This window comes from Xyrauchen texanus, chromosome 18 (genome assembly GCF_025860055.1).
Source record: "Xyrauchen texanus isolate HMW12.3.18 chromosome 18, RBS_HiC_50CHRs, whole genome shotgun sequence".
Lineage (NCBI taxonomy): Eukaryota > Metazoa > Chordata > Actinopteri > Cypriniformes > Catostomidae > Xyrauchen > Xyrauchen texanus.
The window spans coordinates 19,625,336-19,648,735 of record NC_068293.1 but is presented as its reverse complement, the minus strand read 5'-3'; the positions used below and the strand labels follow the sequence as shown (position 1 = coordinate 19,648,735).

General features: G+C 36.9%; 2 protein-coding genes across 5 annotated transcripts; both read right to left on the bottom strand.

Moving 5' to 3' along the window:
* Positions 1-10,796: 10,796 nt before the first annotated feature.
* On the bottom strand, positions 10,797-15,989 carry LOC127659075 (gap junction alpha-3 protein-like). Of its 4 annotated transcripts, none has more exons than XM_052148708.1 (3): positions 15,611-15,989; positions 14,946-15,009; positions 10,797-13,777 (listed from the first exon to the last, which is right to left on the bottom strand). In XM_052148708.1, the coding sequence occupies exon 3, from the start codon at positions 13,740-13,742 to the stop codon at positions 12,423-12,425; it is 1,320 nt and encodes a 439-aa protein (XP_052004668.1). In that variant the 5' UTR covers positions 13,743-13,777; positions 14,946-15,009; positions 15,611-15,989; the 3' UTR covers positions 10,797-12,422. The 4 variants fall into 4 exon arrangements, with proteins under 4 accessions (XP_052004668.1, XP_052004667.1, XP_052004669.1 ...); XM_052148707.1 differs by having other exon boundaries at positions 15,627-15,989; XM_052148709.1 differs by having other exon boundaries at positions 15,783-15,989.
* A 446-nt stretch (positions 15,990-16,435) lies between these two features.
* LOC127659121 (gap junction beta-2 protein-like) lies at positions 16,436-22,945 on the bottom strand. Its single transcript, XM_052148780.1, has 2 exons — positions 22,852-22,945; positions 16,436-18,450 (listed from the first exon to the last, which is right to left on the bottom strand). Exon 2 carries the CDS (start codon positions 18,424-18,426, stop codon positions 17,626-17,628), a length of 801 nt encoding a protein of 266 aa, XP_052004740.1. The 5' UTR covers positions 18,427-18,450; positions 22,852-22,945; the 3' UTR covers positions 16,436-17,625.
* Between the last annotated feature and the right edge of the window lie 455 nt (positions 22,946-23,400).

Sequence of the window (23,400 nt, the reverse complement as noted above, 5' to 3'; positions counted from 1 at the left end):
GGCGTAGTGGCTAAAGCACAGGGTTGTTAATCAGAAGGTCACAGGTTCTAACCCCACAGACACCACCATTGTGTCCTTGAGCAAGACACTTAACTCCAGGTTGCTCCGGGGGGATTGTCCCTGTAATAAGTGCACTGTAAGTCGCTTTGGATAAAAGCGTCTGCCAAATGCATAAATGTAAATGTAAATGTTAAGTTGACTAAGTTGTTTAGAAACATTCAAAATTTGCCTTAAAGGAATATTCCGGGTTCAATAAAGCTAAGCTTAATTGACAGCATGTGTCACATCATTTTGATGACCATAACAATTGATTGTGATCATCCCATCATATTTAAAAAAAAAAAAAAAAGCAAAAATCTGGGTTCCAGTGATGCACTTCCTGTGGAAGTGAATGAGGGCCAATTTTATTTAAATACTTTTTCAAAGGTATAGCCACAATACATTAGGATATTCATGTAAACATGATTTTAGTGTGATAACATCACTCAACTAACTTTTTCTGTTTAAATTTAGAGCCAATTTTATTTAATGATTTAATGTCAACAAACCTTAAAATTACTGTAAAAATTACAATTTTAACAACTTTACAGCTCAATAATACACAGAATTATTATATATATATATATTTAACAGAAGTATAAATAAAATTATAACTTCACATTCCTGCCTTTTTAAACTGTCCAAAAATTGGCCACATTAACTTTCATAGATTAGTTGATAGGTAGGGTTACGTCCTACCTAAGTTTAATGGTGCAACGTAGTGCCCATTTACGCCACAACTAGGCTAGGTTCTAATGTACATATAGCTGGTGCAACCGGCCCCTGAAGCCTCATCCAGTTGGGGGCGTCCTATATATCCTTGTGTTGCAGGTGAAATTAAACAAGGCTGGGCTGGGATAGAGACATTCAATTCTTTCAAATTTGGGCTTGAGTTTTGTTTCCAGATAAATGCTCATCACTCTCCACATGGGCACAACTCTGGTCCCTGCTTCAGCAGCACTGGAATGTGGTCCGTCTGTTTTTTTTAGTGTTTGAGTGACGCAAAAGCACTCCGAGGTGACACCAATGTGACAGTGCTTGTGAACTTTGGCACCTCCCTGCATTTTTGAGTGTTATGTTTGTGTGTGTGTGGATGTTTTCTCTGTACTGCACAGGCACATATCTGTTTATGAACAAGGGAGAAATTATACTGTGAAAATCAGTGCAAAGAGAGATAAATCAGTGGTTTGAAGAAAAAGAACAGGCTGTTTTATGAAGGCACGTGCAGGTATGACAAATGCCCTTTTTTGAAGAGGCAGCTTTTTTCTTTCTTTTCTATCAGTTGGAGTTGGCCAGACTCCAATGACTTGTCCCATTGAGCTAAAGCTAAAACGACCACCAGCGCACACAGCCGAGCGAGCCTGAGGGCGGGCGGATGTAAAAACATTTTTTCACCCTCGTGGCTTTTTTGTTTGGGCTCAATCCCCAGTCCTTTCAGAGGACATAAAGGAAGTGCTGCCCTCAGCAGGGTCATCTGGGATAGAGCCGCGGCACAGGCGAGAGGCAGACTATAGGTGGCGATTAGGCCCTCTAATGTGTGATGAATCCTTTTACAATCACATGATATGAACTAATGTCACCATTTAATAATAAAACAACAGGGAGCTGGCTGAGGGAGGAGGAGGGGCAGATTGTGATGCACCAGCTGCACTAAAGTCTGGGTTATTATTGTTAACGAAAAATAAATAATAATAAAAAAATCATTAAAAAGTTCCATTAAAGGTAATTTAAAATAATACTAATATAATTTGAGAAATTAAGCAAAAATATATCTTCATTTCTTCAATACAAATCAAAACAAAATAAAAATGATCACAAATTAAGTTTAGTTTTTGAATCACATTATACTATAACATGTGAAACATTTACAACCTTCATTAAATATGCAAATGACACTCGACGGCAATAATACTAGAAGAAACAGAATGAAAACTAAAACAAAACTACATTCAAAGGACAAACTGAAAATAAATGAAAAGTACATTTCTCACAATTTTGTGTCTGCATGAGCTATAAAAGAGCTATAAAAACATTGAGAAATGATTAATGCTAAAAAATATTGAGTGATCAGTTGAGTGATGATAGTGTCTTGAATGCTGAAGCTGCTCTATTACAAGCTTGCCTGTTCATGTAACATGTACAGTATAATGTTACTTGTCAATACTCCCTTAATATTCTTGGACACCTGTTGTCCCATTCAGCTTGTCTTGTAGGACTTATTTGCAACACTTGTCTCCAATATATGATGTTAAATTTAGGATGACCTATCTCTGTTAACACATAGTACTGGGAGTGTGGCCTGTGAGTATAAGCAGAACAACAGATCTCGACCTCACTGTGTGAAACAAATTGTGAATAAATCCTAACTAGTAATTATGTTTTGTTTTGTTTTGTTTTGGCTGTTGTTTGTTCTAATGCGGAGGATAAAAGGATCACCTAACCTGTTGGAGTCACTATCATTGGTATTTGACTATAACAGACTGATTAACTAACCATGAAAACCCTAAAACCATGGACATAGATTCTGCGGGCAATCCCCCCAATAATCAAAACAAGATAGTTTTTTTTTTTATTACATGAAGGTCACATAAAAATTTACTTTGAAGCTTTTTAACATGACTTCATAATTTCTATTTGGTACTTTTCAAATGACTTTTATTTACAGATTTATATTGTTTTAGCCTCAGATTTAGATTTGGACTTTTGGATTATGTGAAAATAATTTCTATCAATGTTTCAAAAATGTTGACAACCAAGTTGACAAACGTGAGTTTAATTATGAGACGAATACGTGATGTTTAAATAATAATAAAAAAATCAAGGTAAATATCACAAATTATGCAACATGTGAAAATGTTATTAATTACAGGTTTAGGATGGATAAAAAGTTAGCTATGGAATTAATATTAACAAGACAAAGGAGTCTACCTTTTTATTTCAAAAACTGTTTAAAAATGTCATTTCCACCAAAGAATTCTATTAAACACACAACAGAATTACAGTTGTAATGGAAATAGCACTAGTGAGAATGTTCAGTGCCCAAAGTTGAAGAAACACACGTGAACTGTGTGATCTGCGTACTCTTCCACTATATTGACACTTATTAAAACATTAAAACAACACTTATTTACTGCATATACACACCTAATACTTGGCTGAATGTGAAAAGTGGCCCCAAACATATTGAGTGGCTCTCCTGATATAAACAACAGGGCCTGGTGGTATTCGGGCAGAGAGGCTGCATACATTTCCAAGGTGATTAAAGGCTATAAATAACTGCCTGTGTTTTCAGTTCGGGCATGGTGAAGTCAAGCCCTACACACAGACACTGCCTTTCACAGATAGCAGTGCATCCAATCTAATGATACCCCTCAAACACTGAACTTGACAACTACTGACTATCACCTCCTCTTCTGTGCCTGGCTCCATGCTCTATTTCCCACAATCCTGTTCTACAAACAATCCATTTAGTTTTTTGTAATTGTTTTGTTATTCTTATAACAATCACTGTCCTTCTTCTTTTTTTTATTGTTTATATATGTATATGTATTTATTAGTTTTTAAACAACACTTAAAATTAATTCTGTGTTCATTGTAACCTTGGCAGGAAGTTTGCCTGTTTGAAATTGACATTGTCTCTCTAATCCTTTGTCCCCAAAATAACCCAACACACTTGTCCTCTCACAGATAACTAGCCACGGAGCACAAGAAACAGCCAATGGTGCTGCTTCAACTGCTATATGTATGTGGCTGTTCCCACACACAGCACATGTTGATTAAATGTAATAAGTGTCAGTTCAGATGAATCAGTGTGGTGAGAATTAAAGATGCCAATGTGAGGTCTATGAACTTGAACTCACTGTCAGATATTTGTCAGATAAGTTGTTATTGTTTTACCTGGTAGTGTTGGGATCCACCTCCCTTCAACATCCCCTGCTTTCACTGTAGCCCCTTTGACATAGATTCTGTTCAGGACCATTAAGATTTTCTCTCTATGAAAATGTATGGCTGAGTGTGTGAAGACAAATTAATGTATTCTCACAGGATCTTTATTTGATCTGATCTGAAATTCACAAGTTAATTTGCCCATATGATCTTTAAGCTATTAAGGTTAAACTTATTTGGCTTGCTGTCCACTGAGGAAGGGCACGATGAAGCAGCTTCATCTCGGGCTCTGAAGTATCCCCCCGGGACTATTAATAGGAGATGATTAAGTGGGGCAAGATGCCTAGGTTAAAGGTGGAGTTGGGGAGGTGGAGGGTTGCTGGAAACGGCTGAGACAGAAGAGAGGTAAAAGGCTGCTTATATACTCTGTCTGTTAATTGAATGATTAGATGGACTCACTCCTCCCAAATTTACGTTTAGGAACTTCATTTAATAGTTTTTTGGTGAATGTGAATTTAGTGCTTCAAGGGATAAAGTTCATCTAAAAATTTAAATGATTGAATTTTTTAGTTTTGGGTGAACCTTTAATGTGTATTTTGCATGCCCAGATTTTCAACAAATAACAGATCAAGTTATTCATCATGTTTCCCATAGTAATGATCCTTATGAACTTCCATCACTCCTCTTATGCTCTGGGAACAGACTGGCACACATTCTTATCCCACTTTTGGACCAGGTGCCTTCGATCCAGGATTACTTCTGACCCTATTAAACCAAGCCAAAACCCTCTTAGTTTTATGCACTCCTGTCATTTTTGCTAGTATTAAATGTGAAATGGCCAAGGACCATACAGATTTATTTGAACCTAACCGCCTGACAAAACTGGAGATTTCAGCTCCTACTTACATAAACCCAACAACAAGGCAGGTATTACTGAGTTTCTTAATTAGGATTAGGATTTTATATATATATATATATATATATATATATATATATATATATATATATATATACACATGTTATTGTTGTTATTTGTGTGCACTGCAGTCTTGGGGAAACTGTTTTGAAAATACAGCTAAGCTACAAGCTCCTCAGAATTTAAAGACTTTAATCAGAATTTTATCACTTGTTGAGCCCAGTTGTCTTTCCTGTTTTGGCTTTTCTCCCATTGAAACAGGAACTTTGGGTGGGACATTTCAAAGGGTTTAAAAATATATATGTGTGGTACATTTTTTTTTTTTCTTTCTTTTTTTTTTTTGGTCCATTTTCCCTAAAGATATATCCTATTTCTGCTAAAAGAAAATGTTGTCAACTTTAAGAAGTACACCATTGCTCTATTTGGGTAATAGACATGGAATAAAAGCCACAAAACTACCATTGATCTATTTGGGTGTTTAAAGTGCATTAAAGATGTGCTTTGTTTTTACACTTTTTCCACAAACATTTTACATTTCAAATAGTATTCTCACATGATATGAAGACTCCAGTCAGCGACTGAAGCAATAAACTTTAATGTTAATTGCATTGTGCTTAAAATATAATATCATTCTAACATTCCCTTCTAACCCTCTCTCCCATTAAATGTCTTTAAGAAGTGTTTCTGCTCTGAATTTAGTTTTGATGTGTGAAACAGAAGCAAGTGCTAATCAGCAAGATGATTTCACAGAAGTGTAGTTACACAACATGTTAATTATTCAAATTCCATTAAAACTGCACTACAACATTTTGGGCTGTCTATAGACATCTGTGGTTAAAACCTAAAATTGCAAGTAACTGTTTATGTCAGTTGCAGGAGCGTAGCTAAGTGGTGGCCATGGGTGGCCAGTGCCACCCCTAATTGAAGCTTGGCCACCCCTCTGGCCACCCCTGTTGTGCAAAGCACTTTTGACAACACTGACAGACAGGTGACTTTTTTTCGCCGCTCTATGACGCAACAGTCTGTGCTATTCTGGCTGAACAGCTGTGAACTGCCTACAAATAAACCTCCATAAACCTCTGTGTGTAGAGGTGTGATGTCATATCACTTCCATTAATCTTTTCAGTCTTATCATGTCTCCAAACTCACTCTGTGTGACCTGCTGTATGTCTTCTGAGGAAAGAGCTGAAGAAGTTCTTGGAGGTTTCGTCTTATCTGGCCAAAACTCTCAAAAGCTCATTCACTCCAGCACCAAATGTATTGTGGTCATGGATCCAAAAATAATAAGCGTGAATCAAAAAAATAAGCATAGATTAAAAAAATAAGAGCGAAAGTAAATGAAAAGTGCAGATCAAAATAATAAGCACAGATCAAAAAATAACAAATACAAATCAAAAATATATAAACAAATTTAAAATGTGCTGCAAAAACAACAACAACAAAAAAATTCAAAAATTCAAGCAAAGTCATCAGAATTGCAAACAAAATCATGATTTCCTTGGTTATATTATTTTTTTTTTGTGCTCTCTGACTATTTTCATTTTTATTTCTTTTTTTGGTAGGCTTACGTTGTATTTTCTTTGCTTTTGTTTCCAAGTTCTGCGCATAGTTTTCTAAAACTTGTAGAGTTTCATGTAAATCAGGGGGCATTTCGCATCCCAATTGGTCCACTAGTTCTTGATCAACAGCTCCTCCTCTAGCCAATCATTCGTAGAGGGGAGGTGATGTCACTCCAGTGCAACTCCGACAGCTGCTGCTCAATATTATATTATTTGTGGTTGATAGATACACTACTTGTGTCTGTTTTGAGTATTTTCTGCCAGCTCTAGGAAACAATGTGTTGTTCGAGTAGGCCATTATCATAGTCCATTAACACGTGTATCGTGTCAGCTGAATTTAGTTAGCAGAGTCTATAGTTTAGGCATTATTTAAGACTGTGTCAAGTTAAATAGTTTAATACTCAATCTTTAAACACATCTTGAGATCCCTTAGTTCGAATTTGCACTCCATCAAGTGTTTTGAACGCAAGAACGTAACACATGTTTGTGTTGTTCTGCTGCTCAAGGGTGTTATTCTTCACTGTATAAACTGCGCATTGCCACGCAGCTGAAGTTTCACTTACTGCCCTCTGGAGTAAACAGTTGGTACTACAAGCTTGCATTTCTCAGGAATCTTCCATATTACAGTCCGGTGGCATTGCAATTAATGGCATTAATCTTTTTAACGCGTTATTTTTAGTCAAATTAATCGCACTGAATTAACGCATTAAATCGACAGCCCTATTTTTTAGATATGCAACCAATACATTTTTTCCTTCTTTTGTATGGCATTGGAAAAAAAATTATAACTTTAAATTCCTTGTGTACATTTGTGAGCTATAAATTCTGAAGAATTTGCTTTTGGTACAACATGTCACAGTCAGTAGTGAATTTGTTTTGGCCACCCCAATAAAATCACTGGGTCTTACCTGGCCACCCCTGAAAAAACGTTCTGGCTACGCCCCTGGTTAGTTGTGTTTTGGCACTGCTCTTCTGGATGAATCTCAGGTTTAAGGTTACTTGGACTTTACTAAAAGGGCAATGGGTCGTGACAACAGCTTGTGCATTTCTGTGACTAGGGTTAAAGAAATGAGACAACAATGACACACACACACACTTATGGAAACTACAAACTGCAGCAATGTTCTTTACTTGTTGAGCAACTTAACAGTAGCGAAAGCCTTCGTTGCTAGTTATAAAGTGACGTTTTCACACTAGTTACAAAGGCTTGGGCTGTATCAAAACTAAACGCTGAATCTGTGGCAGAAGAATGTAGTTTTTACTCTCAAGGGCATTATAGGGATGAAAACCAGAAAATGTCTTGAGATAAAACACTGAACAATGTCCTGAGGTGTGGTAACAGTAGTATAAGCAAAATAATTGACTCCGCTGCGCATCGTGACCACATTACCACCTCGGGGTGTGCATTATTTTTTAATAATTCAACAGTCCATCGTACATTTTTTCTTACTTAACAACTTCGGCAAACACTTTACAATTAATCATCCATCCAGAGACTGCTGACCTCCCTCTGCTGTCCTGAAGTGCGACTGACTGAACAACATTTCTCCAGCCGCTACACGTGACACAGTAGGCAGTCCTTAATTGATGTGCTTCCCGACATGACATGTAAACACACAGGGGTGGGTGACGTAAGCCTGCGATTTCGAGCTAAATCTAACCTGACATCTCTAAATATAAATAAATATAGTAGGCTTACCATAGTGAATCGGGGTAAGACAAGGACTTTTTTGTACTCACTCAATAATGGACTGCTAATTTTAAACAAAACATATTATTTAATAGTGAAGCTTAAAAGTTGCACTCTTTTTTATTTTGTATTATGTCTTAAACTTGGACAGCAGCATAATTTAAGCAGAATGGTTTTTAGTTACCAATGCCATTGTAGAAATTCACTAATGACAGTCAGCCATGATTTATTTAATCCATGAGTGAAAGTGTCCAGTAACAGGGTGGTTACTGAGATTAAGCAAATAGTATTCAGCTGGTCATGTGATTCTAACATGGCAGCCCCCATGAGGCCTCCTCTCCATGTAGAATAAAACAACTTTTTATAAGGTTACTGATATAACTGGAGTCTTCATCGCATGTGAGTGGTCATGATTGTATACATACACTATGTTTCAAAATTACAATTAATTTCTATAGCAGTAAAATAAATGTATGAGGAAAAAATTACTGAGTGCACCTTTAAATTGGCACTTAAAAAACAATAAGAAAAAAAGGGGAGCTACTCTCAATTCTGCTGGAAATGTAGTTGCATTGCAATGCATTGCTGCTTGTAGTTAACTACTTCTTACGCTGTTTATGTGATCCCCAGAGAAGAACAATGTACGTACAAACTTTCAGCACATGTTATGGTTGTATACCATTCTTGGGATTGTGTGGAGCAAACTGCTTTTGCAGGAGATCTTCCAGATGGATTTCCTTTCTGATTTATAAATGTGAACTGTGTTAGAAGGACTGTGTGGATTATAGAGGTGATGTGTCATTTCTGTCTCCCTCATCATGCAGTCTCATTCTCACATCCCCTCTTGGAATCTGGAGTGGGAGACTGATAAGCTTGAAGGTCATAGGTCAATGAGTATGTTGGATGTATTAAAGCATCCTGCAAATTTTGGCTTATTATGATGGTGTTCTTGATAAGCACCTCTGGCCTTGATCACCAGTTGGAAATAGTCATGTTGAGCATAAAGTGTTCACCCAAAAATAACAATTCTGTCATCAATTACTTACCCTCATGTTGTTCAAAACCCATATGATGTTCTTTCTTCTGTGGAGCATAAAATGAAATATTAGGCAGAAAATAAGCTTCAGTTACCAAACACTATCATTACATCTTTCTTTTTTTCCCTATAAAAAAAGTGAATGGTGATGCTAACGTTCTGCCTAAAAGCTCCTTTTTGTTAAACGTAAAAAAGAAAGTCATACGGGCTTGGAACAACATAAGGGTGAGTAAATAATTACTGAATTTTCTTTTTTGAGTGAACTATACCATTAAATCATAAAGCGTTATTAACTTTTAAACAGTTACAGTTATAGCTTAATTAGAGTTAAATATGTAAATCAGGGGTGCTCAAAAATTATAAAATCATTTAATTACAACCGAACCTTAAAAAATTAAAATGAAACAAGACAGAGTGCATTTATGGTACAAAAAGTTTATTTAGTAACAGCTTTGTAAACATTTGAGGTAAATGAACATTTACATCAACTTGTTCTTATACAATTTAATACACAAGGCACTTCTCTTGAGACAGCATTTAAACAGGCTGCTGTTCTGAGCATATGTAGGTGGTTCATTTCCCTGATTGGTCAGAATAATCAGCTCTGCTTGAGATAATCAGTTCAAGAAGTTCAAGAAATGAGTGTTATCTGAGAATAATGGGCTGCAACTAAGCACACTACAAACGGATTGATATAGGAAAGAGCTGGCTGGCCAATTAAAATTCAGAATTAATGAAATGTTACAATCCATAAAGTTCAAATTTCCTGCAGTCCTTTCAGGCCACCACAACAGTCCTAAAATAAAACATGGGAAACGTGTATATTTCTTATACTCTACAAGTGCTGTTTTTATAAATTACATTTGATGTTATTTAAGTGGAATAATACTGCCATTAACACAACAAGTTTTACCATTAAGACATTTTCCTTTAAGGATCAAAATATATTTCCTCCTTTCTATCAATGTAAGAATTATTGAACAGTGTATTTTGCCTAAATGTGCAAATCTTCAACTATTAACTAAAATGTAAACTTTCAGAACCAAAAATGACAAAATAACACTTTTGTTTTGGATACATTAAAACAACAGAAATTAAATAAAATACATCTGTAAATAGTGTGATCTGATTAAAGCAAAATTAATACTGTCACGAGCCAAAACCTGCACAGTCTCTGTATGATGAGGCAATGGTTCTAATTTAGGACTGCCTTTAACAGTCTCTTTAATTGAATTACAAAGCATGCACCTAACAAGAAAAGAAAAGTACATTTTGTTTCAAAGGGTCCAAAGGAAAGAAGTTAATTTGGGATGTTTTTTATGGATGTCCTGTCTTTATTAACACTATGGCAAAGGCTGTGCATGTCCTAGCTTATAACAGCAGTAGTAGTCAGTGACAATGAGGGCCTCACAGTAACCTGAAACTGGACAAAAAAGAGAAATGTGGAACTTCATATCAGCATCTCTGTATGTCCGTTTTTAAATAACTACTTTCTGGCAACCATGAACTGACTACAGAAAAGCAAGGTTCCTGATAAATGTTTTTGTACTCATTCTCAACCAATTCCTTAATTTTTGTACAAATTTTTAAAAATAAAAGCAATAAGGATTTCAAATGTCACATGTAATGAGAGTTAGTACCACTCCCCGCAACCCCCCTCCCCCTCCCCCATCAGATTGACCATCTACATCAAACAATTATCATGTTTTTCTGATGGCAAAACAGGACATGGATGTAAATCAAAACTCTCAAATGTAATACAGGAGCAAGAGGTGAACTTCAGATCATTGGATTGAAAAAAAGAAAGAGTAAAGAATGGAAATGGGGAAAAAAGAAACATGGTCCAGAGAATACACAAAATATTCATTAATTGAAACTCAGTTATCAAAATTTTTCACTGTCATATGCCTCCAAATTTGATATTGTTTGTAATATTTTCATTTCAAATGTATGGTTGACCTGATCCTCTGTTTGTATAATAAATTTATAGTGAAGCATTGAGGTTTGTCACATTTGTGAGGCAATGTGCGTTTTACTGTGGGTTCTTACCCAACATTTAGAATTTCTCTAGTGTGAGGAAACGATGAGACAGATTCTGGAATAAATTAACAGAGAACAGTAAAAGATCGGCATTTAGGAATTTATCAACTTGAACTAGCTCCTTCAACTACTGATGAATCATTTTTATTTCTCATTTCTAATTCTATCATTCAAAATATGTTATCATTTCTGTGTAGAGTGACATAACATAGAGAGCATTAAAGTGTTTACTTTTCCTCTTAATATTCTTGCTGTAGTCCATAATTGTTCCTTAATCCTCAGTTTTCTTCCCCCATCAATGCATGATTAGCTGATAATATGTAGATGTATACAGTTTCTGAAAATGTGAATCACTGAGTTGTGTCTAAAGCTTTCAGGTTAATGAACCTGTGTCTCGTCAGTGCTAATACATAGGAACAATTGGTGATGGACCATTAAATTATTATACCTTTCTTTCACACCCAAGGTGTGTACTAAATTATCAATAATTTAGCAGCCCATATCATAAAAAAACAAAACAAAAAACATTTTGGCCTACTTTTAAGATTAAAATTCTATTTTTCATTTCAAAATTCCATCAAATTGGTCTGTGTTATTTTTATTTATTTTTTAAATTCTATTAATAAAACTTGGATACAATTATTACTAAATGGAATTGATGGCACAGAAAACATGACTAAATAAAGGACAATCTGCAACGGCAAAGAGAAAGTGCTGAATTTGTGCTGAATTTTTTACTTTTCTCCCGAGCAATGTACATACAACCTGACACATATTATGCTCCAGAACATTAAGGCCTTGTCATTGTTTCATGACTAATTTCCACGTACATTTTTTTTTTCAACAAATCACATACATGTAGACATAATGACCATCTGAACTTAGTTTTCTTGTATGCTTGACCTGACTGTATTAAAAAAGGGAGCGAAGGTGCCTAATTACTTTGCCTGTACACCAGAACTGCATCAAGTATGTCACTCCATTCAATGACTTCATAACCACAAAATAATTCAGAAAAGTTGAAAATGAACCCCTTCAGAGCAGTTCTGCAGGAGACCATTTAACACTGCTCACAGACTCAACTCACTGATTGCACGGCTCAGAAATATTTATGAATGAAATTATCTTCTATGGAATTATCTTCAGGATAACTTTTAAGTTCCAGCAATCTGCCTCTCATTTCCTCTTTGTGAGAATGTATTTGTTGTGTTTTTGCATATAAGTAAATCTGAGCTTTGGGGTTGGGGTAGAGGGCCACTACACTGCTAGATCATTGGGTCTTGCTCTTACACTGCTGGCTTTACTAGCCCTGCTCAGTCGTCGAGCATCAGTGAAAATGATGGGTGGCTCGTGCATCTCCACTGTAGTGGTGACGTGGCCCTCCTCTACCCCACCACTCAAACTGTCACCAGTCGAGGTGGGGGTGCAGGTGGGTTGAGCAGCATCTTTGGCTTTCTGCCCATTATCAGAGGAACGAGAGGAGGAGGAGGGCGACAGGGAGGCAGCATTCATCTCCCGAGTCTGCTGCTCAGTGGCCAGATTGGCCCAGTTCTGCTCAGCGGCCAGCCTATGGTTGTTGTTGCTGATGTAGAAAGCCGAGGTCTCCACCAACTCCTCGTGCAGAGGGTCCATCTTGAACTCTGCCGTGGAGGGCGCCGACACAGGCTGCAGGAAGGGACTGCCACCCACCGCCACCTCCGTGTAGTGTGGCGGGTAGCTGAGGGTGGGAGGGGCAGTTCTGGGAGACGTGATCATGGACTCGGGCTCTGCTTCATCCGAATCGGGCAGTAACTCATGGTCAAGGGCAAACTCATTGGTCATACCCTGTTTGACTTTCTTCCATCCAAGGTGATAGATTTCTAACAAATTCAGCAAAAGGGACACGCAAGCCACCACAAGCATAAATATGATGAAGATGGTTTTTTCTGTGGGCCGGGAAAGGAAGCAGTCCACCGTGTTTGGGCAGGGCCACCGTGCGCACTTATACAAGGGCCTTAACTGGAAACCATAGAGGAAATACTGACCTAAAATAAAGCCCACTTCAAACAGCGTCTTGAAAATTATGTTGAACACATAGGTGCGCAGCAAGGCACCTCTGATACGGATTTTCCCGTGCTCATCTCTGATTGGTGGTTTTTCCTTTTTTCCGCCACCGCCCCCACCTCGTCCTCCCGAATCCCCTCCACCTCCATTTCTGTACAGGAGTTCTTTCTCCTCCTGGAGTCTGCTCGCCTTTCGAAGCTCCTCCTCGCGCTCTTTCCTCTTTTCCTCCATGCGAACGATGTGCAGTACATGGCCCAGGTAAATGAGCGTTGGCGTGGACACAAAGATGATTTGGAGCACCCAAAAGCGGATGTGGGAGATGGGGAAGGCCTCGTCGTAACAGACGTTCTCGCAGCCCGGCTGCTGTGTGTTACAGGTGAAGTCAGACTGCTCGTCCCCCCAGACCTCCTCGGCTGCTGTCCCCAACACCAGAATCCTAAAAATGAAGAGTACTGTCAGCCAGACTTTGCCGATCACAGTTGAGTGTTCCTGTGCATTCTCCAAGAGCCGCCCAAGAAAGCTCCAGTCACCCATGCTTCACGATTTCTAGCCTAGAGAGAAAGTACAGTCTGCAGAGAAGAGTGAATGAGGAGTAGAGTGAGAGCAAGAGAGTCAGGTGAAGGAAAGAGTTGAGAGGGGAAGATAGGGATTGTGAAGTAGTTATGATGCAAAATATGATGAAAAACGATATTAATGTTGCAGTCTACACAAAGACACTTTGGAACTTCACAACGAAACACAGCGTACACATGAGTACAGTGTACGGTCTGTCTAGGCCTGCATTGTAAAGGTACATTTAAATGCATGACAAACACAGTTTAAGCTGACAGAACAAGCAGACTATTTTCTGTAACATCTATTAACACATAATACACATCCCTCATGAACTCACACAGCATTTCACGGCTCTGCGTAAGATCCGAATGGTCAGCCCTGATGAAGCACTCGCCAGTCCCCGACACAGTTTATCAAATGACGTTTAGGAAAATCGACCGAATCAATAAAGACACAGCCACTTTTCACAGTAAATCACATAAAAGACTTTTCACATAAATGTCATGATTTTGTGACCCCTCTCTATTTAACTCTCTAACTGGCTGCTATGAACCTGGCATGCACAGAGTAAGCAAACTCTCTCTGGCTCGCATTCACTCCAACCATTGACACACACGCATACACTCATACACACACTTTTTTTCCACCACACTCATACACACACACAGTCTCTTTCTCTCTCACCTGTTCGCTTCACTGCCCCACAGGCATGTGCTGAGATCGACATTATAATGTTCAAAAACAGCTGAAAGCCTTGACTGGACAGTGATGTGTGGAGGGCAATGATGGACCCAATTTCAGGACATCAAGAAGAAACGTGCATTCAAATAAGGATAAAGGGCACTGTAAAAGCCAGGCCACTTTATAGTTTTCAAACAAAGTTCATGATCTGCAATAAACTATACATTTATAATTATTTGGTGATTAAACTGTTGTCATAAATTCATCCAGTATGATAAGTGCTTTGAAAAATGGTTATGGATCCAGAAAGGTGTCAAAACATAACCTAAAGATTTTTGATGAACATATTTTCAACTATTTTCATACCTTCACGTATTAGGCACAAACAAATGGTGAGACTGAATTACACTGAGCAGGAATGAAAGCATTGTAACTAGTACACAAATCCCCAGACAACATCAAAACATATATACAATTGGCAGAAAACATCATTCTACTTACTAAAATGTTGTTGTATTGAGGGTGGCAAATCCATCGACTAAGGTTGTATATCAAATCTATGACCCTGAAAAAGAGAGAGCTAGTTACGTTATAATAATAATAATAATGGCATCTGTTTAATTTATTTTCCTTAAATAGATGTAGATTTATTGAAATATTACACTAGTTTCATAGATAACAGCATAACATTTTTTCAAAAAAAACTTTTTTTAATATAAGTACTAATTAAAAAAAAAAAATCTGTCTAACAAATCATACCTTACAAACTCAATAATTTGGTCCCCGAACTAGTTATTATTTTATTATCAATATTAGAGTTGTTAGTTTTAAAATGATCAAATGATCTCTAATTTATTGCGTCTCTGAGCTAACCATTTAATTTCGAAATGCAGAAGATGATTTGTTTAACTGACGTTAGTAATTGAACAATGTCTCAAAAGTGTGTCAGAAGACCTCCATCAGGTCCGTCTGGCACATTTATTATGTATCATACCTGTCACCTCTAACAACAGAGGGTTTCTTGAAATGTGTCTAAATGAGGTTAGCTCTTAATAGGCAGAAACCACTGTTGTTGTGTCAAAGTTGTTGGCCTACCAGCTGGCAAAAAGTCATTCATTATTTTGGTATCAGTTATTTTGATGTAAAATTATAAAGATTTCGCACACCTGACTTAAAGCATACCTTGACCGAAGTTGCCAAACTTATCTATAGAAAGCAATATCCAGCGGCCACTGGTGCCACAATTTGAGTGCGTTGAAAAGCATACAGACCTCCCAAGGTAGCAGGAGCCCTCCCCGCTCCCCCCGTTCCCAAATCCTGGCAGCTTTGCCAGCTTACCAAACTCTTTTGAAAGTGTCCGGCCAACTTATTCATTCACAAAAGTTCTTCACACATAGACCCGAGGCCAACCTCTCGTAGGAAACCTAGTTTTTCGTGGCAAATGAAATGTGGAGACGGGGTCTCATGGAGCGCAGCTGTCTCCCGTTCCCAGCCATCGCTACTGTCACATTGGGTGGCCATGCATGAGTGCAGCGTTCAGAAAGTCATCAGCCCGTCAGAGCGCACGCCACGCCCCTGTCAACCGGGCTAAACTCATCGCCCCAACTTTAAATATAGTAGTGCACGATTTAAAACAGTGTGCGATGGAGGCAAATTCTTTATTTCACCATAAAGTACCAACCATTATTCTCAGTTTCTAATGAGTTGCATGTTCTTGGAAGTTCCACAGTGTGGAGATTGGAATTAGCATTGTATTAATTTTATTAGTGATTATTGTACATCAGTTAGTTCTGGTTCTCGAATCTGATTGTACTAGCAGCATCCCAACAGCAATAGGATAATTCACTAATTGTATCACTTGTGGCATTCCAAATAGTAGTGGGGATTATGATTCATCATTTGTTTGGATTTCATTCACAGATTCATTTTTGGAGATTAGATATTTACACCAGTAGGTGGCGACAAATGAGCCTCTTTTGTGTTATGAGTGAGTCATTTATTCACTGAAAAACTGATTAGTTAAAAAAAAACTGGAAAAAATGGAAGTGAATGGAAACGATTGGTTCCCCTTAAAGATTTGTTTTAAAAAAAAAATATATGATTTGTTCACAGACAAAACACCTCTAGTCTGAAACCAGCGTTGGCTTCATTGTTTTCTGGCGAATAAGAAATAAACAAACTAACTGCTTGATTTTTGTCTGAAACAAGCTATTAAATTGTGTTCACTTGTTATACAGGACAGCGTTCTTGCTTGTGTTGTATTACTTAAATTGCATTGGTAAAAGCTTGTTATATTAAACTCCCAATAACCGTCATCTCTAGGTAAAAATTCAGATGATGAAAAAATGGCAGTTGGCAAAGCGTGACTTTGTCAGTTAACATGCTCTCTCACCTGTCAACAGGTAGACTGTCTAACAAGATGTCATAGCTGTAAGGTCAAAGTTCGTGCCACTAGTAGGCCTAAACATTCTCTCCTGACTAAGTAATTTAAAGGCCACAGAGAGGCAAGTTCCCAATTAAAGAAGGCACAGTTGTAATCTGATGTGAAATCCCTGGTAGGAGTCAGTGCAATGGACAACCTTATGGATAACACCAGAATTAAACAAAGCCTGGCCGTTGTTGAAGACATTTAAACCATTCACAATACAAACACAATTAAAGGCATAAACAGATTAGAGAAAACCACCAGGCCTACAAATTATGTTGCTGTTCTAAAACTTTTGTTTTCATTGTTATGATACAAAAAGTAAAGAAATAATACAAATAATGCAAGTATATAAAAAAGAGAAAAAGTTTAACAATACAAAATATGTTAGTAAATTAGCCCTAAAAAAGGACAAAATCTCTGAAGATTGTTATGTAGTTGTGACCACTAGGAGTCACTGCAGGACATTTCTCACAGGACACACATACACACACACACACACACACACACACACACAACTTTTTTTTAAACTACAAAACTTAGCAATGCCATTTCTAACTTGTGCAAAAAACACAATCATTCTTTGGCTTAGGGGAGGAATCTTCGTAATGAACATTGCCTGACACTTGCTCTAAAGTTTGCAAATGCTTTGTGTTCTCTCCTATAAACACAAGCTATAAAGCACATGCTTTTAAACACTGTCAAAATTCTACAAGCCTATTATCATCCATGTTAGTAGAATTAAGTCACTGGATGTTATGCAGTCTTATTGCTTGAGGAGTCTGAAACTGATGACAGCAATCTCGCATTCTTCTGGTTCTGTAAGAGTGCATTTTCTGAAGATATTTTATCTTGGTGTATAAAGGGGCGCTGCCCCTTGACTCTGGCTGAGCACCTCATCAATGCTTTCACAATCAGATAGGCCAGCTCAGCCACATTGAGCACAATACAGATGGCGGAAGATCCCACCATGAAAATGGTGAAGACTGTCTTCTCAGTTGGCCGTGAGATAAAGCAGTCAACTTTATTGGGACAGGGCCACTGATCACACTTCACAAGGCGTTTCATCTGAAACCCATCATAGACATAATAAAGGGCATACATGAATCCTGCTTCAAAAAGGAGCCGGAAGAACAGGCTACAGGTGTAGGTCCACCAAAGCATGCCACTGATGTGTAGACGCCTCTTCTTCAGGCTCTCCAGGTCATCCTCTTTAACAGTGTCACCATGGTTGGCCATAAGGCTTTTCTTTACATTGTGCTTGCGATATGCCACATGCATAGCCACCATCAAAGCTGGTGTGGACACAAAGATGAGCTGCAAGCACCATAAACGGATGTGTGACACAGGAAAGAAGTGGTCGTAACACACGTTTTTGCAGCCTGGCTGTTGTGTGTTACAGATGAAGTCAGACTGCTCATCCCCCCAGACTGTCTCAGCAGCTATTACAAGGATGCAAATGCGAAAGATGAAGAGGACAGACAGCCAGATCTTGCCCAAGCTGGTAGAGTGTTTATTCACCCCTCCCAGCTGGGCATATAGTGCTCCCCAACTCATCCTGTCTGCTGTTGCTCTCAACTCCTTATGAGAGAGAGAGAAAGAGAGAGAGAGAGAGAGAGAGAGAGAGAGAGAGAGAGAAAGAGAGAAAGAATGTGATTTAGAAATTACAAAAAGTTATTCTTTCCCAGATTGCAGCACACATATGTCTGTTGAGATGTTGGTTTTATATATTTATATCTGAAAATCATTACATCCTAACTAACATAAGGATCAGATTTACAAACATTTTAATATCATAAATGTCTCATAAACATCTGCTGAATGTCTTATTGACATCTGAGAGGAAATGTCTTACACACGTATTGCAGATGAGCAAACAACCTAAAAGAATCCGTCTAACAGATGTAAAAACACATCAAATAGACTGTGTGCTATCGGGGTTTACATCCTTTCACCGTTTGTTGAGTGTGCGCGATCACTAAAATTAGACTCAGATTTATTTTTTTATTTTTTAATCAGTTTTAACCTTATTTACATAAAAATATACCTTATTTGCAGAGCCGTATATAATTTTTGTGAGGGAATGAAAAGGAGGCTGAGGGACAGACTTACTGTCTGTTCAATGTGTTGTGCTGTTGTTTAAATCGGAGTTTGTTGTTCAGATGACGGGGGAAAAAAAGAAAAAAAAACAAAGTATCGTATACTTTGTGTACAAAAACTCAAGAAAACACGATTTTTGTAAACTGTAATCTATCTAGGACTATTCCTCACAGCCTCGTTTTCATTCCCGTCAAATATCAAATGTGGCGCTACTCAGTAGGCTAATGTTTAAAAAAATATTTAATGATCAATATCTTTACATAACCTTTAATCAAATTAATTGACAAAACTTTCATGTGACAAAAATTTGTAGTTTGATAGGTTCAGCCAAATTAGAAATTTTGGATGACAAAAATATTGAGTATAGCAAGCTCCTAAAAGTACATATATATATATATATATCCTACATTTAGGGGCTTTAGAAGCTTGCTATAATCAATATATCAATATATACAAGGGTGTAACTTTGGTTTGAGAAGTGGGGGGGACACAATGATGTTCTCGATCGAAAAATTTTTTCTGTTTGAATCCCATTTCCTCCATTTACATATAGGATACATTTAGGGACTATGGCGATACAAAATCCAGGAAATGGATATAAAGTTGTTTATAATGATAAATTTTGCCAAAAAGAATAATAGGCTACTAAACTATATATAAGAAAAATATGTCTTACCTTATTTATTGTTTAATAGCCAAGACTTGAGAGAATCATTTTATAAAGTCAAAAATTTTTAACAAAACAAACTTTTATTTCAAACTAACCGTTTAATCTGACATTAGTCAGAGACACATCCACCAAACCGCAGGTACACAAGATTATTTGTTACACAAGATGCAAAATTGAAATACAATCTCACAAACATAAAAACAAACATTTAACTTTAATATAAAGAGATTTTTTAGTGTCCTCCATCTATCAATTCAATCCCATCTCTCCATATACTAACTATAATTTCTGTGTGCTGCGCTCATTTGTTTTCATTTCTCCTCATGAGGCGGGATCCTAAACAGCACAACCTTGTTACAGTCGGACAGTCAGCGGCTGTTTGCTACGGAAGCGTATTGCATTCACTTGAGAAAAGAAATCTACTCTGTTTTTCTGAATTAACGACTTAATTATCTCAGAATTACGAGATAATTTTTCATGGAAAAAAAGTTTTTGCTCTGTTTTTCTGAATTAACGACTTAATTATCTCAGAATTATGAGATCATTTTTCATTAAAAAAATATTTTGTTCTGTTTTTCTGAATTAATGAGATCCCTCAAAATCCTGCCAGGAGCTCTATGGGAGCTAATGTGAAAATGTATTAGTTCATCGACAACCACAGAACTTGCTATTATATTAATTACAGATACAAATTTGATTATTTATATTAAATTATTCTCTTTGTAAAATAAAAACAAATCAATACAATAGCTTATAAAAACATCACCAATGTGTATTTCAATGCATAGTAAAAACCTTAGACATGTATGAAACACATATAGGCCTAACCCAAAATGGCCAAAGCGGTTAATAAAGAATATGAACATTCGATAAACTGTGGGAAAACTGATTTAGAAAGCAATATTTGTTTTACTGTGAGCAAAAATATCATGCTGTAAAACTATAATGAAAATAATATGCTATAAAATCATTATGAACGAATTCTCCTAAAAGTGGGCTCACTTGAACAAAAAAGGGGCCCCTTTTAGGAGAATAATTTAATATAAATAATCAAATTTGTATCTGTAATTAGCTACAATAGCAAGTTCTGTGGTTGTCGATGAACTATTACATTTTCACATTCATTAGAATTAAAATTTCGTGTCCTGGTGTTTATTATTAATATAACAGATTCATTTATTCATGGATTTTGATTCCAGTGGCGGCTACATATGGATTGTTTCCAATTTCCAATAACTCCAGAGCGTTGTAAAGTCCAAAAGTCAACATGTTTTGAAAAAGGATAGATGTAATAATTTCCAAAATTCACAACATGTTTTTATCTAACGAAATATTCCGCCTCAATCCATGTTTGTTGGCGTTTAGACTTTCAAAACCATTTTCACTGTGGTGGAAAAAACTTGCTGTACACAAAGCTGAGGCACGCACCTTCCGGGCAGTCTAGCTAATATATCATATATATAGGCCTATGTATTTATATAGTCTAGCACTATTATATATTACAAAAAAGATCGTATTATGTAGGACTATTCTGCGTTCAGCTTGGCGTCCATTTAATCCATTCTATTTTATTCAATACATTTTTAGGGTGATGACGCCATAAAATATGACGACAGACATTAGAAGCTTCATTCTAAAACCTCAATAGAAGTTTCGAATGTAAATATGACATGACATTTGGTACAGTCTAGTATGAACGGTCAGAATGACCGCTATGGCCATTCTAGTAGTTCTAGAATTCCGGTAGTTCTAGTGTTAAATGCAAGTACAAGTCTATTGCTTGATTAGTGTCCTTTGGAAGATCAAAGCGTGTCTCAGCCATGACAGTATTACAAATGTCATAGACAGAAATGTCTTTGTATTGAAGGCCAAGTTTAAAATATATCTCTATAAATTCATGCGCATCCAAGTCTCAGACGACTCAAAGTAAAATAAAACCGGATTAAACCTGAAAGGCGGGACATGTTTACTTCCATGCAATCCAGCTAAAATAGAGCTCCTGGCAGGATTTTGAGGGATCTCATTAATTCAGAAAAACAGAACAAAATATTTTTTTTTAATGAAAAATTATCTCGTAATTCTGAGATAATTAAGTCGTTAATTCAGAAAAACAGAGTACATTTTTTTTTCTCAAGTGAATGCAATACGCTTCCGTAGTTTGCGGATTGCGAATGTCGGCAGATATTTTTTTAAAATTAACTTACATTTTAAATGAACAAATATTGTAAGTGAACAACAATAGCTCAAGTTTAGAAAAACATTTATTATTAAGACTTTAAAAAATATTTCTGCATCTGAGTATAATGAGTTGAGTTGAGAATAACAATAAACTAGCAGCCAGAGTCTGCTTGTCATACATTGCTGACAGAAAACGCTGCGGTTTAAAGTGGACTCGTTTTCATGGTACACAGAATGTTCTAGGGCTAGGCAACATTAAATGTTTAGCTAACAGTTTGAAGTTACCTAGCAACAATGTATGTTAACGTTAGCTCAGTCAATGTTAGTATCAACAGGTGTAGACAAAATAAAAATTACCCTGACCTGATCTAATTTACTGAATCAACCAACTCACATCTCCTTTCTTTTTTTCATCCATGAAGATATTAAAACCTGTTGCTGGCGTTTCATGACTGACTACTGCGATACCGGCTGCTCAGTAGAACTTTCAGTGCGCTTACAGTTACACTATTAAGAGTGTGCACGAGACGTTCCTGCCTGTCTCTGTCAATGCGCGCGTCCACGTACAGGCAGCGCAGACGCGCGCACTGACAGAGACAGGCAGGATGTCTGTATTCTGCTCGGTCCTGCTCCTCCGTGGCGATGACGGCGCGGTTAAAAAAATAATAACAAACGAATTTGAAAGTGGGGGGACACGAACGGGATTTTGAAAAGTGGGGGACATGTCCCCTGTCCATAGAAAATTACGCCCGTGAATATATATATATATATATATATATATATATATATATATATATATATATATATATATAAATAAATCTTGGAAAAACTATATTAAAAACATAGCCTACTTAGTAACAATTAAACTTTTTTTTTTTTTTTGTAACACTAATGTAACATAATTAACCATTTACCAATTTGTTCGAAGTCATACTCAATCGTAGTTACACAAATACAAAATACATTATTTAATTATTTATTTTTTTACAAAAAATCAGTGAGATTTCTCGATTTTTCACAAATGGCTGCTTTACCTGTTAGTCGACTAAATTGATTCAGATTAAATCCATGATTATCCGTCCAGCTAGCGGAAGAGATCAAATCTGAGTAAATATGTTTCTGTCTAGCTTTTAGAGCTAGATGAACTGGTTTGAGAGCAGAGAGCGCAGATTTAAAGGTTTCTCAAGAAGAGTTGTACCTGTCATTGGGCGGAGTCACAACATTCATTGGACAACACATCTTTAGCTCGCAGCTAGAATGTCCCCATTGAAAACAACGTGTCGTCCACTTGCATTGCAGACAGTTTCGATGATCGCAACATGAGCGCTCTAATTTTGTCCTGTCAGTTTTCTAGTAACAACATTTTTCAGAACGTCACAGAACTTGCATAAAGAGTTTGATGATTACTCTTTTTTTATAAATATATATATAAACATTTTTATTTTTATTTTTTTAAACGTAGACTGTTCTCTTGAAAGCTTGAACTACTTTACCTTGTAATTGTTGATTTTTTTTTACTGAAATTGTACTAAAAACGGAAAAGTTTTTCCTTAGCGTTTTTGAAAAGATTCGATTTCACATAG

Excerpts from the sequence above, each read along its gene's own strand:
- LOC127659075 (XM_052148708.1), bottom strand. The coding sequence starts at position 13,742 with ATGGGTGACTGGAGCTTTCTTGGGCGGCTCTTGGAGAATGCACAGGAA.
- LOC127659121 (XM_052148780.1), bottom strand. The coding sequence starts at position 18,426 with ATGAGTTGGGGAGCACTATATGCCCAGCTGGGAGGGGTGAATAAACAC.